This window comes from Sinocyclocheilus anshuiensis, unplaced genomic scaffold (genome assembly GCF_001515605.1).
Source record: "Sinocyclocheilus anshuiensis isolate Anshui unplaced genomic scaffold, SAMN03320099.WGS_v1.1 scaffold773, whole genome shotgun sequence".
Classification (NCBI taxonomy): Eukaryota; Metazoa; Chordata; class Actinopteri; order Cypriniformes; family Cyprinidae; genus Sinocyclocheilus; species Sinocyclocheilus anshuiensis.
In genome coordinates this window covers 880,962-896,674 of record NW_015539930.1, presented here as the reverse complement: position 1 = coordinate 896,674, position 15,713 = coordinate 880,962, and the positions used below count along the sequence as shown (strand labels likewise).

General features: G+C 36.5%; 1 protein-coding gene across 3 annotated transcripts in view; it reads right to left on the bottom strand.

Moving 5' to 3' along the window:
* The window catches only part of LOC107686814 (DENN domain-containing protein 5A-like), a 62,205-nt gene that overhangs the window by 6,666 nt on the left and 39,826 nt on the right, over positions 1–15,713 (bottom strand). For 2 of the 3 annotated variants that reach the window (XM_016483939.1, XM_016483940.1), the window contains 12 exons: positions 13,339–13,554; positions 12,741–12,975; positions 11,653–11,803; positions 10,230–10,323; positions 8,085–8,189; positions 6,535–6,666; positions 6,265–6,417; positions 6,070–6,157; positions 5,509–5,593; positions 2,067–2,195; positions 1,598–1,719; positions 414–559 (listed from right to left, as the gene is read on the bottom strand). In XM_016483939.1, the coding sequence (XP_016339425.1) occupies positions 414–559; positions 1,598–1,719; positions 2,067–2,195; positions 5,509–5,593; positions 6,070–6,157; positions 6,265–6,417; positions 6,535–6,666; positions 8,085–8,189; positions 10,230–10,323; positions 11,653–11,803; positions 12,741–12,975; positions 13,339–13,554 (1,656 nt within the window). The remainder of the gene's footprint in view (positions 1–413; positions 560–1,597; positions 1,720–2,066; positions 2,196–5,508; positions 5,594–6,069; positions 6,158–6,264; positions 6,418–6,534; positions 6,667–8,084; positions 8,190–10,229; positions 10,324–11,652; positions 11,804–12,740; positions 12,976–13,338; positions 13,555–15,713) is intronic. The other variant, XM_016483941.1, reaches the window with a different exon arrangement.

The window sequence follows — 15,713 nt, the reverse complement described above, 5'->3', positions numbered from 1 at the left end:
ATTTTGTAATAAAATCGACAGAGAGACTTTGTTTCATATCAAAAGTAACAAAGCACAACGCTCATTGCGATTTACTGGATGGGAGGCACGCTAAAAATAATGTTTCAGTATGTTTTGTTCACGCATCAATTGAAGACAGCACAGATTGGTTCATTTGGTCCAGACCAAAAAGGAAAATGATACATTTGGTCCTGGTTCGCTTAGCGTTCACATTGGCATTTATGACAGCGAACCAAACATGCCAAGTGTGAACACACCCTAAGAATCATTATCTGTTAATCAAAATGAGAATCTATTAAAATTAAGAAATATTTTCAACCCAATCAAGAAATATTTTCAACCCAGTCGTAATATATAGTGAATCCAGAGTAATAGGCAAAAATATGTAGGTGTGTCGATATATATTGGCTCACCTCAAATGTAATCTCCAGAGTGTTTTTGGGGACCTGCAAGACTCCAGTCTCAGCTAGCTCCCCTGATACACACACCCAGGGGTTAGCCGTAAACATGGAGCCACCTAGTTTCTTGCTGGGAATGATGACCACATGGTATGGTATCACTGTGAACAACAACAACAACATGGACAAGTGTCAAGAGAAGAAAAGCAGAGTGCAGAGGTTTTTGATAGCAGAGTTAAATGGATACTCCACCCAAAAATGAAAATTCTCTAATCATTTACTCACCCTCATGCTGTCCCAGATGTATACAACTTTCTTTCTTCAGATGAACACAAACAGAGATTTTTAGAAAAATAATAAATCTCTGTGAGTCTATATAATACAAGTGGATGGGTCCATCAAAGCTGATGCTTTAAAAACCACACAAAACGAACATGACAGTAAGCCATATGACTCCAGTTGATTCATCAACTTGATTCATAAACTGGGGTTGTATGTTACAGTCACGTTCGTTTAGTGTGGTTTTTACAGTATCAACTTTGAGGGACCCATCCATTACATGGACTCACAGAGATGGATTATTTTTCTAAAAATCTCTGTTTGTGTTCCACGGAAAAAAAGGGTGAGTAAATGATGATAGAGTTTTTGTTTTTGGGTGGAGTATCCCTTTAATTTATTTAATATACATGATATCAGTAGTCACAATTATAATGCTAGTGTTATAATAGTAAGCAACCTCATGAATATTATGATAATTTATTGCAACGTGTTTGTTTATGAACCACAAATTTGAAAGTGTTAAGACACTGAACTTGCCTCCAAAAAAGAAAAAAAAGTGAATTTTTAAAAATCTATTACTGAACTGGTATATATATATTTACAATCTGAATCTGTGTGTTTGCTATGTCTTTTTCATCTAAATTATGAAAGAAAAACATTTCAGTATCAAGATATATATTGATTATCACCAAGGTTGCAAAATACAGAATATAGATCATTCTTCTGTGAAATGCAAAAGAAGATATTTTTTTGGTAACCAACAGTTTAAGTTCCCATTGACTTCCACTGTGTGGTCAAAACATAATGGAATACAATGTGAACAAAACTGTTTGGTTACCAACATAACATTATTTGATTTTTAGGTGGACTATCCCTTTAATGGTATACTGTGTTTGTAGTGAGAGTTTGGTGACTCTTACTAATTGTGGTGAAGACGTTGGTAAAGCAGAAGTAGTCCACAGCGTTGAAAGAGAGGAGATGGTATAGGAACTGCTCCTTCTCATCATCACAGCGCAGGAAAGCATAGCGCTTATAGAGTTTCCTTCAAACAAATACATCCAAACACATGAAACCATACAGTACAAACCTAAACACAAAAGCTTTAAAAAGAAACAATTGAAAGATAAGTGCATGAGCAAAGAGCCCGAAAAAATGAGTTCAAATGCATTTCAGGTCAGAAGAGGACACCACAAAGAATTCTTTAGTGAGGATGAGCCACTTTACTGTTCAAGGCTCATTAATAATAAAACAAAAAAATCTTAATTTTTAATGGTGTCTTATTCTTTGCTGTGCTACATCTCCTGCATTTTAACTTTCTGATATCAAACAGTACATCTGATTCATAACACCGCCTTCTATGTCACTAAAGAACTAGTCAATAGGTCTTACTTGGTGAGCTCATGGTCAGACAGCAGCTGCTTCAGGTGCCTGGACAGCAGTTTCTTCTCCATGGAAAGACGAACCCATGCCCTGGCCTTCCCAACGTCTGTCTTGATCTCACTGATGTTCTGGATGTGCCTGAAGAATAACAGACAGTGAATTACAGTCACATAATGGGACTTCAAATGTCAATTTCCACCAGAATTAAGTCAATGAGTTTCAGCATGTCCTAACCAGACGTGACTTCTAACCAGCGCTGCAACACGTCATTAAATATTTTCCTTAATCATGAAAAATTTATCCAAGTTATTGTTCTAACTAGCCGCAATGATGATATGCTACAGTATGAGCAACAGGGAACAGAGTTCAAATATAATTTTTGCATTACTGTAATATTAATTGTCAAAGTAACAGCTCAATAATTTACCTTGAACATAATAAAATAAAGTAAATAAGAAAGTTCAAACTTTGAACTCTAAAGTGAACAAGCAATTGTATTTTAATGACAAACACCGTATCAGTCACTGGGTATGTAATTTGAACAGTGTTAATATGGTTTAATTTGAATCTGAATTTCGAGACAGAAGCGCACTTGCAGAGAAAGCCTGTCCAAATGCTCTTCTGATTAGCTAATTGATTTGTGATTGATTTTGTTGTGTCTTTTGGTCATGTCATGTCTAGTGTGGACAGACAATTTGCCTGTCACTGGAATCTAATCGCATCATGTCTGGTTAGGACACAGTGTTGGAGTCAGTCATTTAATTTTTTTAATAACTGCCAGAGAAGAGTTTCTTGCTCTATAGTTTCTAAGATGCCTAGAATAATACATACACAATATAAAAATTACATTATAAAAACATAAACCTCAAAAGGATGATTCAAAAAGGAAGGTTGAAAAATTAATTGTAAAATTGTAAAATGAGTGGTGCTTGCCTGTGCAAAACTCACCACCATGATACTAGAATGCTGTGGGAGGGTGCCAGGGTGTTGCTAAGTAGTTGTTAATGTTTCCTGAGTGGTATCTAGGGCGTATACCCTAGAATGTTAGAGACCTTGAGATGCTCAGTAGGGTTTAGGTCTGGAGACATGCTTGGCCAATCCATCACCTTTACCCTCAGCTTCTTTAGCAAGGCAGTGGTCGGGCGTGTTTGTTTTGGTGATTTCAAATGTCAACATTGGCTACCAGAAATCGCTTACCCCACCTTTAATGGTGGTGATGATGAAGTCATGTGACCATGGTGTAGTTCGTTTATAGTCTACGTTTAGCATTATACTTCTGCTGATTGTATTTAGGCTTCAAAATTGATAAAAGTTGTGTTAATTTTTGAAGATTATCATGATGTACAAAACTTGTAAGGATCATAAACGTTTGTTGGCTACAGAGCTTATTTTAATAATCCAAGCCTGGATGCCTGGAAGAATCCTGTTGGGTTGAACCAGGGTGATGCTGACTTCCTGTTTGGCCTAAAAATACATAATCACTGCAGCACTCTATTCTGTGCAAGTCTATGGGATTTTTGCTTGTTTTATCACCTGCCAGGCAAATCTTAAGCCACAGCACACATCTTTCAGGAAGCTGCCTGATTTGAGACATCATTTATGTTAACTCAATGAAATGTATACTCCATATATAGTAAATATACTCTATTGTTATATATTAAATAAACTCAAATCTCTACCTCTAATTAGAATCAGTATTGAGGTGCGGTCACACTAGCAAAATTTCAGAGAATTTTTGAATACAAAAAAGGTCAGTTATCTATTGTCAATAGTGAATTGATGTATGAAGCACAACTTACACGGAAGTCACTTTCAAACCAAGCAGCTTTCTGTTGGCCAGCGCAGCAAATGCGCATAACCAACTTCCCGGAGTTCCCAGTTGGATGGATTCCAATTCAAATCACTGTATTTCTCCCATGAAAATTCGCCTAACAACAATAAGTGAGATTGCACCATGACTCTATAAGAATCAAAAGAGCTCGTCTAGATACCGCCATAACCTGCCGTGCACAGGTTAATTGAACCCACTCCGTGCTTGCAGTGCAGTGGAAATTTGCCAGCATTCTCAGGAGCCTTTTCAGAAGAGAAAATGGGGGCAGGAGAAATGGTTCACAGACTCCCTAGAGCATCAGCCAGCCTGCTGTCATCGCTCGCAGCCGCTATCATGCATGCCACGTCCAGACGCATTCTCTTCCACTCCACCTCTGGTAGTCAACACTGTCTGACCTTCCATTACATAAATGTATTATAGCGTTTAGTGCTGCCCTCCAGATGCTGGCCAGATTTGAATTTGTAGACCTGCAGCCATAATCTTAATGTACTAAACCATGCCATTGTCTTGCTCAGACATCAGAAAAAAAAGCTTCTTTCACAAATACTATTACTGAAATAGTATGTTTATCAGTTAGCATTTTCAGTAGGAGATCCTGACATGGCTGAAGAGAGGGATGTCATGCTAAGGCTTTCCCACACTGCTATGTCACGGCACAGCTCAGCAGGGGGTCTGGTGCTAATTAGGCTGGAAATAATGTGGCGACATGAAACATCTCGGTGCTTTCTTCACGCAATGTGAGGAGTCGACCCCCTTCCCATACACTCACTGCACTGCAGCACTCTACCTATAATTTTCATAACAAACAAACAAACAAACATGTGATCCCATATTTGGCCTTGGGTTTCAGGGTATATTTTCAAAAGACTCCCGTTTGTTTTAGATTTTTAAAATAGTTTTCTAATAGTTTTTTTTTAGACACAAAACAAGTTTAATTTTGACATATTAATAGAGAACACTTTAAATGACTAATGTAGTGATGTAAGTTAATTTGATAGACATCCTGTTCCTATGTTTTTTGCATTGTTGCAGTAACTGTTGCAGCCACTATTTTTCACCTTCTTGAAGTGCCCATATTATGTTCATTTACAAGTTCATAATTTAATTTTGGGGGTCTGCAAGAATATATTTACATGATTTAAAGTTCAAAAAACACTGTATTTTTCTCATACCGTACACTGCTGCAGCACCTCTTTTCACCCTCTGCCTGAAATGTTTTAGTTTCTGTCTCTTTAAAGCCATCTTTCCAAAAACCTCATAACTGGTTAGCTGGCCCAGTCTGTTGTGATTGGTTAAAAGCTTAAAGCATGTGTTTGAAATGTAACCACCCTTACCATAATTGGGTTTCAGCTCCTGAGCCCTTATTAACAGCTGTAAACTTTGATGTCAATATTAGATGTCCATAAAGATCAGATCCCCCACTTCAGAACCTGGCCCCGACACAAGAACCAGCACCATTTTGGTGGAAAAAGGGTAGTATGATAATCAAACATAATATGTAAGACTAAACCCACTCATAACATACTGCCAGAACCAAAAACTGAGAGTACAAGCGACGGCATCAGCACTTCTCTGTGTAGTGTGATTGTTTTCTCTACACTATAATGGTTTAATTCTCACCTCATGTCCTGTATCATAGAGACCTTGAGAGGAGGCATTGCACAGCCAGCATCTGACTTCCGTCTCTCTGTGTCATGAATGATGCCTGAGACACAAAACAGGGAAAATACGCTCAAAAATCAAACCTATTCAGCATGTTTTCAGTGAAAGCCAGCTATCCAAGCACTATACAGGCTCTGATCCAAACCCTAGAGAGCTGCCTACCTAGAAAGCCTTTTTAGCATCATAGGAAGTTTTTTCCTTTTTTCCTAATTTTTTACAAAATTCTAAGGCAAAACATATATCCCAGACTGCATTGCAACAAAATAAAAAACATATTTATATTGTAGTCAATATTTAAAATGTAGTATTTACTATTATTGAATGTATTAATATTTTAAAATAGTTTTCATTTTAAATGTTTTTAGCAGTCAAAGTTGGAATCTTTTGTGTGGATAACGTGAGTTGCGCTGCCTATGTAGAGATTTTCAAATCAGTCACTGTTCTATTTTGACTAACATGCCGTCTCAGAAGAAGAATTGCTTTCAGAATACAGAACGCTGTATCATCTTAGTATTTTACCAGGAGGGACGAGGCCTGCTGGAGTAGCGTCTCTCTTCTCTTTACTCTCCTGATAATGTAAGAGGTGCGACCACAAGGCAGATTTTCCCTGGCAAACACACAGAGCAGGACCTGGTCAAACAAGCTGACCATATTACACATTACCACATTCATAAGAGATGCCCATTGTATGCCCAGTCTATGTTGCCTATGTACCTGCTTGACCTGCAGACCGTGGCTCCAGATTCTTTCCAGCAGATCACACAAGCTGGCGATGAGTGTGTTCTCCTCTACACCAGTGATGCTAACCTCCCCGTGGCCCAGCTCCACCGCTTCCCGTCCCATCTTCTCCACCAGCATGCGTTTGGTCTGAGCCAGATCAAATGGGGTTGTTATTATAGCTTATATCCTGATCTACCCAGATCACACAGATGGATCAATACCCGTTTTATTAATTCAAATATAGAGGAGGATCAAAACACGCACCTTATTTCTGCACTCTTTTAACAGTCCCTCTACAAACTTCCAGTTGGTCTGTGCGATGACTGAAGGTGACAGGTTGGAGAGTTTGGGCTGGCGGAGAGTGGTGCCCAGGTTCCTGGCCTCCTGGATGTACTTCTGCATTGACAATATCAAAAAGTCACATGATGCCCATTGCCCAAAAAAACAACAACTTTGATGTAGCTTGTGGCATTTGAGTTACTTTAAATTTAGAGTTCTGGTGGCTTAATAGCCCCAAGTCCACTGGGTTAAACGCCACGGTAAGCACAGGTGGTTTACAATATATAGAACACCTACAATACCTACACTTCTAAACATTCCAATCTTGGTATTGTGTTAAATTAAATTAAGCACAAAATGAAGACTTATCTCGTGAAGAAATTCATGAGATAAAAAAATAAATAACAATCAAATAAAAAGTAAAATTGAAATAAATAAAACATAAAATAAATAAAAAATAATATATGCGTACCACAAAAAAAATATGAAACCTATTTTTAGGACCATTAAAATTTTATGAAATGCATTTTATTTTTAATGACAATTAAGGCTATACTTTTTTCCAAACCCACATGACTTTTCTTCCGTGGGGCACAAATTAAAGACACATTTTAAAGGCTGTTTTGGTGTTTTTCCATAAAATTACAATAAATGAGGACTGGCACTGTTTAAAATCACACAAAAGCACAGTAAAAGGATCCTAAAATAATATAAAGATGGTCAACGAGACTCACGCACTACATCTCAAGTAGACATTTATGATACTTAAGCTAAACTGACAAATGAAGTAGAGGGGTTTAAATGAGTTTAATTGTAATAAAAATAATATGGCAATACAAAAAAATCTTAAAGGTGCTGTATGTAAGTTTTTGACTCTACTAAAGCATAAAAATACCATAATATTTTTGCAGATATTTAAGAAACATGCTAAGTTAACATACTTGTTTATCTGAAAAACAATGCTACAGTCAGTTATTCTCCTTTGAAAATGTGCGTTCCGGGCCGGAATGTCCGTCTGTTTTGGTTTGTGAAGCCCGCCCACTGCCAGTTTATCCAATTGTATTTCGTCACACCGGGTTGCCAGTTGGAGGAAAACAGAGCGTATTTAATTTCATTCATCGTCAAGTGCGCTCGTTCCTGTTGGTGTCGTCAATCTGGCAACCTGCGTGTGCATCAAGTCTGAGGAGGAGGGGCCAGGTGAAAAAAACCCTCTCCAATATTTTGAATTTTGACTGCAATACCTAGTTCAACCACTCGGTGTCAATCCTACATACAGCACCTTTAATGTAACAAGACCCAGACCTAATTTTTTCTGCATTAAATATAAATGACTTTCACATCTTGGTTGAATTGTATTCACTGACCAAATAAAACACATAAGGGGAGAGATTTCATTTTGAATTTGACAAAAGTGTCAAAAACAGGAAGCTACAGACACTGATGGGGATGAGGGCTCAAGCTCATCTTCTTTTGGTGTGTGGGGAATGTCAAAGTGGGTAGATTGAGCGTGGCCTGATCTCTCATCTAGCACATACCACATCCACCTTGACAGACTTTAGACAGGGCCTGAAGGACTGCGAGAACCAGTAGTAGTCCAGAGCCAGCAGAAGCTGAAGCTCAGAAAACAGACACTCCACATGCTGAGAGTGTGGGTTTGTGTGTGTGTGTGTGTGTGTGTGTGTGTGTGACAGAGGAAGACAAGAGAGAGACGGACAAGTGTGAAAAAAGAGGGGTGAAGAAAAGAGATCCAAGAAGAGAAAGTTAATGAACAAAAACAAAAGAAACACATTAATCATGCTATGAAAGAAACTATAAAATAAATGACAATGGACAATAAAACAACAGAGTGTATAAAGAAAAATAAAGAATAGGAGAAAACATTCAGAAACTAACTAGTAAAACATGTACAAAACTAACAAACATGTACACTACCAGTCAAAAATTTGGAAACAGGTGGTAATAACAAATGGTAATAGTAATAATATTAAACTGTGAAATAACGTGAATGGATTATGTTGTGACCAAAATATTGTACTGTATATAATATTGTACACCAAAAATATAGTACTGAAGGACTTTATATGTATGCTGATCACTTTGGTGCTTACACACACACACACACACACACACACACACATATATATATATATATATATATATATATATATATATATAACACATATCTATTATGTGTATACTATCAGCCAAAAATGTTGGAATAATTAAGATTGAATGTTTTTATAAGAAGTGTCTTATGTTCACCAAGGCTGCATTTTGTGAAATATTATTACAAAGACAGAAAGACGGTTCTCTATTTGAATATATATTAAAATGTAATTTATTTCTGTGATGCAAAGCTGAATTTGCAGCATCATTACTCCACTCTTCAGTGTCACATGATCCTTCAGAAATCATGCTAATATACTGATTTGGTACTCAAATATGAATTTTTGCTGCTTAATATTGTTGAAAAAACTGTGATACTTTTTTTTTTTCAGGATTCTTTGATTAATAGAAAGTTCAATGAACAGCATTTGCTTGAATTTTTTTGTAATATAAATGTCTTTTTTTGCCACTTTTGATCAACTTAATGTATCCTTGCTGAAAATAAAGTATTAATTATATATTTTTTTATCATACTTACCCCAAACATTTGCATGGTAGTTTATCACAGTTTTCACAAAAATATTAAGCAGCAAAATCTGTTTTCAACATTGATAATAAGCAGAAATGTTTCTTGAGCATCAAGAACACGATTTTTGACACTGAAGCCTGGAATAATGGCTGCTGAAAATTCAGCTTTGCCTTCACAGAAATGAACTGTATTTAAAATATATTCAAACAGAACATTATTTTAAATTGTAATAATATTGTGCAATGTTACTATTTTTACTGTATTTTTCTAGGCTTGGTGACTTCTTTCAAAAATGGTAAAAAAAAAAAATATATATACATATATATTAAAATGTAATTTATTTCTGTGATGCAAAGCTGAATTTGCAGCATCATTACTCCACTCTTCAGTGTCACATGATCCTTCAGAAATCATGCTAATATACTGATTTGGTACTCAAATATGAATTTTTGCTGCTTAATATTGTTGAAAAAACTGTGATACTTTTTTTTTTTCAGGATTCTTTGATTAATAGAAAGTTCAATGAACAGCATTTGCTTGAATTTTTTTGTAATATAAATGTCTTTTTTTGCCACTTTTGATCAACTTAATGTATCCTTGCTGAAAATAAAGTATTAATTATATATTTTTTTATCATACTTACCCCAAACATTTGCATGGTAGTTTATCACAGTTTTCACAAAAATATTAAGCAGCAAAATCTGTTTTCAACATTGATAATAAGCAGAAATGTTTCTTGAGCATCAAGAACACGATTTTTGACACTGAAGCCTGGAATAATGGCTGCTGAAAATTCAGCTTTGCCTTCACAGAAATGAACTGTATTTAAAATATATTCAAACAGAACATTATTTTAAATTGTAATAGCAATGTGCAATGTTACTATTTTTACTGTATTTTTCTAGGCTTGGTGACTTCTTTCAAAAATGGTAAAAAAAATATATATATATATACATATAAATATAATCAATAAATAAATTCTATAAATAAAAATAAAATTAATATGTAGCCACAATTTATATTTCATTTTGCATTCTGTCCATACCTCTCTCTGGTCATTGTCCAGATAGAGATGTTCAGTGTGTTGTTTCTGTCTGTCCTTCCTCCGCCATTGTGCTGGTGCACTGCGCTTCGCCCATCTAACAAACCACAACAACAGCATTAGATTAAAACTAAAATCACAAACTGGCCACCAAAGTTTGCATTTGGATGACGAGAACCGGTCTCAATGCTTGATTTACCCAAGCAAGACAACTTCTTGGATCAGCATCCTTGCTGGTCTTCAAACAACCTTAATATGATATAATATGATCAAATATTTTTAAGCCTTCTGGAGATATTTGATATATATCTCAGTATTTTTTTTACTCTGAAATAGCTTTTGATGAACCATTTTGAGTTGCTACCATCATTTAAATAAATCAGTCATTGTGGCAGATTCAAAATATTTAAAGCAATAAGTAAGAGTCTCTCTACATACCAATAAACAGTCATAAATATAATTATTTTCCTACATATATTGGCATACATATACACAGGGCAACATTTTTAGTGCCAAACTAATTGTTGATAGTTTGAATCAATTCACTGAAAAGGGAAGTTCAGAAGCACTGACTCACAGGATTGAATCTTACTAGACTTACTTGGATTTGGGGAAGTCGTGGCCTAATGGTTAGAGAGTCGGACTCGTAACCCAAAGGTTGCGAGTTCGAGTCTCAAGTCCGGCAGGGATTGTAGGTGGGGGGAGTGAATGTACAGTGCTCTCTTCCACCTTCAATACCACGACTGAGGTGCCCTTGAGCAAGGCACCGAACCCCCAACTGTTCCCCGGGCGCCGCAGCATAAATGGCTGCCCACTGCTCCGAGTGTGTGTTCACGGTGTGTGTGTGTTCACTGCTGTGTGTGTGCACTTAGGATGGGTTAAACGCAGAGCACTAATTCCTAGTATGGGTAACCATACTTGGCCATATGTCACGTCACTTTTTTCACTTTTCACTTTCACTTACTAGACTTGATGATGTTAATCTTAGAAAACATGACCAATTTAATCACGTCGTGCCAGCATCAACAGCCCTGAGAGCATTTGTGCACTAGTTACTTAAAGCTGCAGTCCATAACTTTTTTTGTGTTCAAAATTTACAAAATTTATACAATAAGCGAGTACACCATGAATCCACTTTCCAAATCGTGTTTTTGGCTTGTCCTGAAACACTACGGTACACCTACAATAAGTGTTTATATTCCGACTATTTTAGACTGGTTTGGGAAGGTACCACTGCGGAGTAGCCCAGTACCTGCGTGATTCGTCATAAACATAAACAGAGAGAAGTAGCTCCGGCTACAATGTTCCTCCGCAGGACGCACGCAGTTCTGTTTATTAACCGCTAGAGTGCCAAAAGTTACGGACTGCAGCTTTAATTAATTGATGTCTCAATACATCTAGAAAAAGCCAAGCGATTTATTCTCACTTGTTGCTGGTGGGTCCAGTAGAGAGAACATCGGACTGTAAGCGGGGGAAAAAGCCTGGCTCATAGCGGCCCTGACCGATCTTCATGTCCAGCAGGTGGGGATGCAGAGCCGTGTGGTCGATCTTACACAGTCTCATCTCAATGGCCTTTTCTAAAGTGGCAAGAGAGGAACACGTCACACACATATTATCGATGAATCACAAAAACCCCGTATGGTGTCATCAAAGAAATGATGAACCCATCACAGAGACACAAAACCCACCACAGAGACACAAAACCCACATGCTGGGAGGAGTGTGAGTTAGTGATGTGGTAGAATGAAAGACAGCTGTGAACCCACACGCCACTCTCAAAATATATCTTGTCTTACACAACACAAAATCTATCAGCCATTAGAGATCCTACCGTGAGAGCTGTGAACAATGTCTTAACATTACAAAAAAATAAAAAAATAAATATTAAAAATTAAATTAAATTCATTTTTAGATACTAATGCAAAATACAACTTGATGGCTAAAAATATTTCAGCAAGCTATGCAAAGTATCATACTTGGATTCAGGGGTTTGCATCTTAGCAAACACCACCAATAAAAAAAAATAATTCTTCAAAATAAATGAAATGCAATAAACTAACTTTCTAATGAGTTCTATGATGATAAATGAGAGCCTTTAAAATGGACATCTTTTAATCAATCATAATTCATGTTAATAATAAATAACATTTCCATTTGGCTCTCTATTACGGTGGCCGAGAAGTGCAGAGCAAATCACAATTCTGAAAACCAAATTGACTTCCGTAGTATTTTTTTCCTTCACATTTTCTTACCCACATTCTTCAAAATATCTTCTTTTGTGTTGAACGGAAGAAAAAAATGCATACAGGTTTGGAACAACTTGAGGATGAGTAAATCATGACGATTTTCATTTTTTTGAACTATGCCCGTAACATTTTAGATGAAATAATGCAAAATAGTTCAAAGACCAGTAAAATATATGTTGAATTTGTTACATTTCAGTTCACTCACTTGCATGTAAGTATTCCAGATGGTTTAATTTCTAAAATAGTCACTAGTTTTAAACTGTCTCACCTGCTTCATCAATGTTGGTGCATTTCTGGTACATGGAGGTCCGCAGGGTGGGTGTCCTGACATTTAACATGCGGATCTTGTCAACACGGGAATCAAATACTCTCAGTGTGTGCTCTTTGTCCTCATCATCGTGGCACAGGATCTTACTGTCGATGAAAGAGGCAAACATCTGCGTCTCCAGGAAGCGGGAGAGGAATGGCAGGTAAGGTTCGGGCTGATCCGACAAGAAGGAGGCCTGCAGCGGACAGAATTCAGAAATGGCAAACACCATGAAGCTGCTGTGGGTACAGAGAGTTTCAGAATCCCAAAACTTCTTACTTAATTACTCTAAACATACGACCCTATAGAAGAAGTTTTCTTTTTTCCAAAACTCTGTTTTCTCTTTATTATTTTTTCTGGGTACATTTTAATAATCTAAAAGAATGTTTAAACAATTTAATTCATAAAACTTTAGCAATAGAACTTGTTGGTCAGAGCTGGTTGTAACATAGGAGGCCATCAAACTGGTCAGAACTGGTTGGCCACCTTGCACTGGCAATAAACCAACATGACAAGTTTTTCTAGCAGGGAAGTTCATAAATGGATAGTGAAGCATCACCTTGTCAAAGTTCTGCATCTGGTCTCGGTTGCTGAACCAGGACTCTTTGTCTTGGCTGGGCTGAATGACAAACACCTCATAGTCAGAGAACATCTGCGTGAAGCGGTTGGCGAAGACCTCTCGCACACGAATGTTCAACTGATGCTTTTTCAGCTCTTCTTCATCACACTGCACTTTTGAATCCTTATTAGTGCTCGTATCCTCCTTTACATCCAGCTGTCAAACACACCAAAAGAAGAATACACTTATAAACAGGCACAGAGATGAAGAACAGAAAAAAAAAGGGTCACGTGTTATTTTTTTATTCAAAACTAAGTGATGGTGGGATTAGTCGCATAAGAACTAGAAGGACTGCTGGTTGTAATGACATGACAAGGCAAAGATGTAGCTCATGAATATTAATCAGAACTGAAATGTAACAACTTTATTATGATTAAAAATACTAAATAATTAGTGGGACCCATCATAAATTATACTTCTCTATAATTCTGTTAACGCAAAGCACAATGCAATAAAGCAGCAAACAAACAAACAACATTTTTTTCTAACAATTTCAGTTGCAAGGTTTGTATTTCTGTCCAGCATTCATTTAGAATTATTTTTATATTTTCACTTTCATTTTAGTTAATGTTTTAGTAACTGTGTAGTGTTTTTGTCATTTTTATTAGTTTTTGTTTTTAAATATGTCTATATAGTATTTATTAGTTTTAGATTTGAAGAGGATTTGTTGAATAAATGATGTTGTTTTTGTTTTCTTTCCGCACAAAAAGTATTCTCGTAGCTTCACAAAATTGAAGTTGCACCACTGATGTCACATGGACTGTTTTATCGATGTCCTTACTACGTTTCTGGACCTGGGAACATTACAGATGCGTTGCTGTCTATGGAGGGTCTGAGAGCTCTCCGATTTCATCAAAAATATCTTAAATTGTGTTCCGAACATGAACGAAGGTCTTACGAGTTTGGAACGACATGAGTGTGAGTAATTAATGACAGAATTTACATTTTTGGGTGAACTATCCCTTTAACTGTAAGAAAGGGGCGGGGTTTAAGCAGCCTGAATGATTGGAGAAGCCCAGCGTACATCACCAGAGAGGATTCAAGAGTTATCACATTTTATTAAAAGGTATAAGCTCAATTCTTTTTTTTTTAGAATGAAAGTTATGAAACATTAATGAATTTTTCCGAATTAGATCAATAACAAGCATTTAGAAAATAGGGTGAATTTCCATTTCATGTCAACTTTAAGAGTGAAGGAATGAGTTAAAAGAGGACGAAAAAGAGAGTGGGAAAATGTGGCAGCGAATATCAGCACACAGCTTTCAGACCTGATCTGAATTATCTATTCTCCATGGTAACAACCTGAATGGAGAGCAGGGAGTGCTGGGAACGGAAGTCTACAAATCTGCCTTGATTTATGAAGCAAGTGAGGCTCTTTCCCAAGAGAATATAACCATACAGAGCAAGTGGCAATACACAGAGAGCAAGAAAAGCAATCAAGTGCCTGACAGCTCATTCTAAACATGGGAATCACTGAATATCATGTCAGTATGATGGAATTTAACCAGTACTGCTTTAAGGCTGTGACAAACTCTCTCTAGGAGCTATATTAAGAGTAAGGGGTCAATCCCTGGTCTTTAGCTGCTTAATGTCATTGAGAGAGACCTCAAGCTTTCTGAGAATCAGAACAGAGCACACTCAGTCTTAACAGCCATTTGCTCATCTTTTCATTGCCCACACAATAATTATAATTATTGCCCACACTGAAAAGATCTGTTTCCCATAAAGCAGCTGTCATCACTGCTGAAGTCACTGTTCAGTTCAAAAAAGAAATTACTGAAATCACAGCAAATCCCCAGAGAAACCAGATGAACTTAAAAACACAGGAGTGCGAAAATGTCTTTGTCTGAGAGAATTTACAGCATCAGGAAATCAACTGTGGAACAGATGTGAAATATTCGGCTGGAAATACAATTTGTATCACATTTTACCATATTTATTAAATCTAATAACATAAAATAAATTGTCTATGATTTTTTTTAATTATATTAACATATATTGATTTTTTTATATATTTTTTTAATATTCATAAATAAATAAATAATAGCTTGTTGCTCAGTTTGTTAAAAAAAGAAAACTGCATTTAAAATAACACACCCACATTTATTTCTGTCATAAATATTATTCAAGGTAACAATTAATATGTCCCAAATTATATTAAAATAGTAAAAATACAAAAATAGTATACCAGTATTTCGTGCTTGCTTTTTTGGACTAATATTGTCCTAAGTTAGTTAGGTAATAATGAATTAATGATGCAGACACCACCAGTGGGGGGTGGGGGGGTGGGGGTGTTGCATAACTTACAATAATGT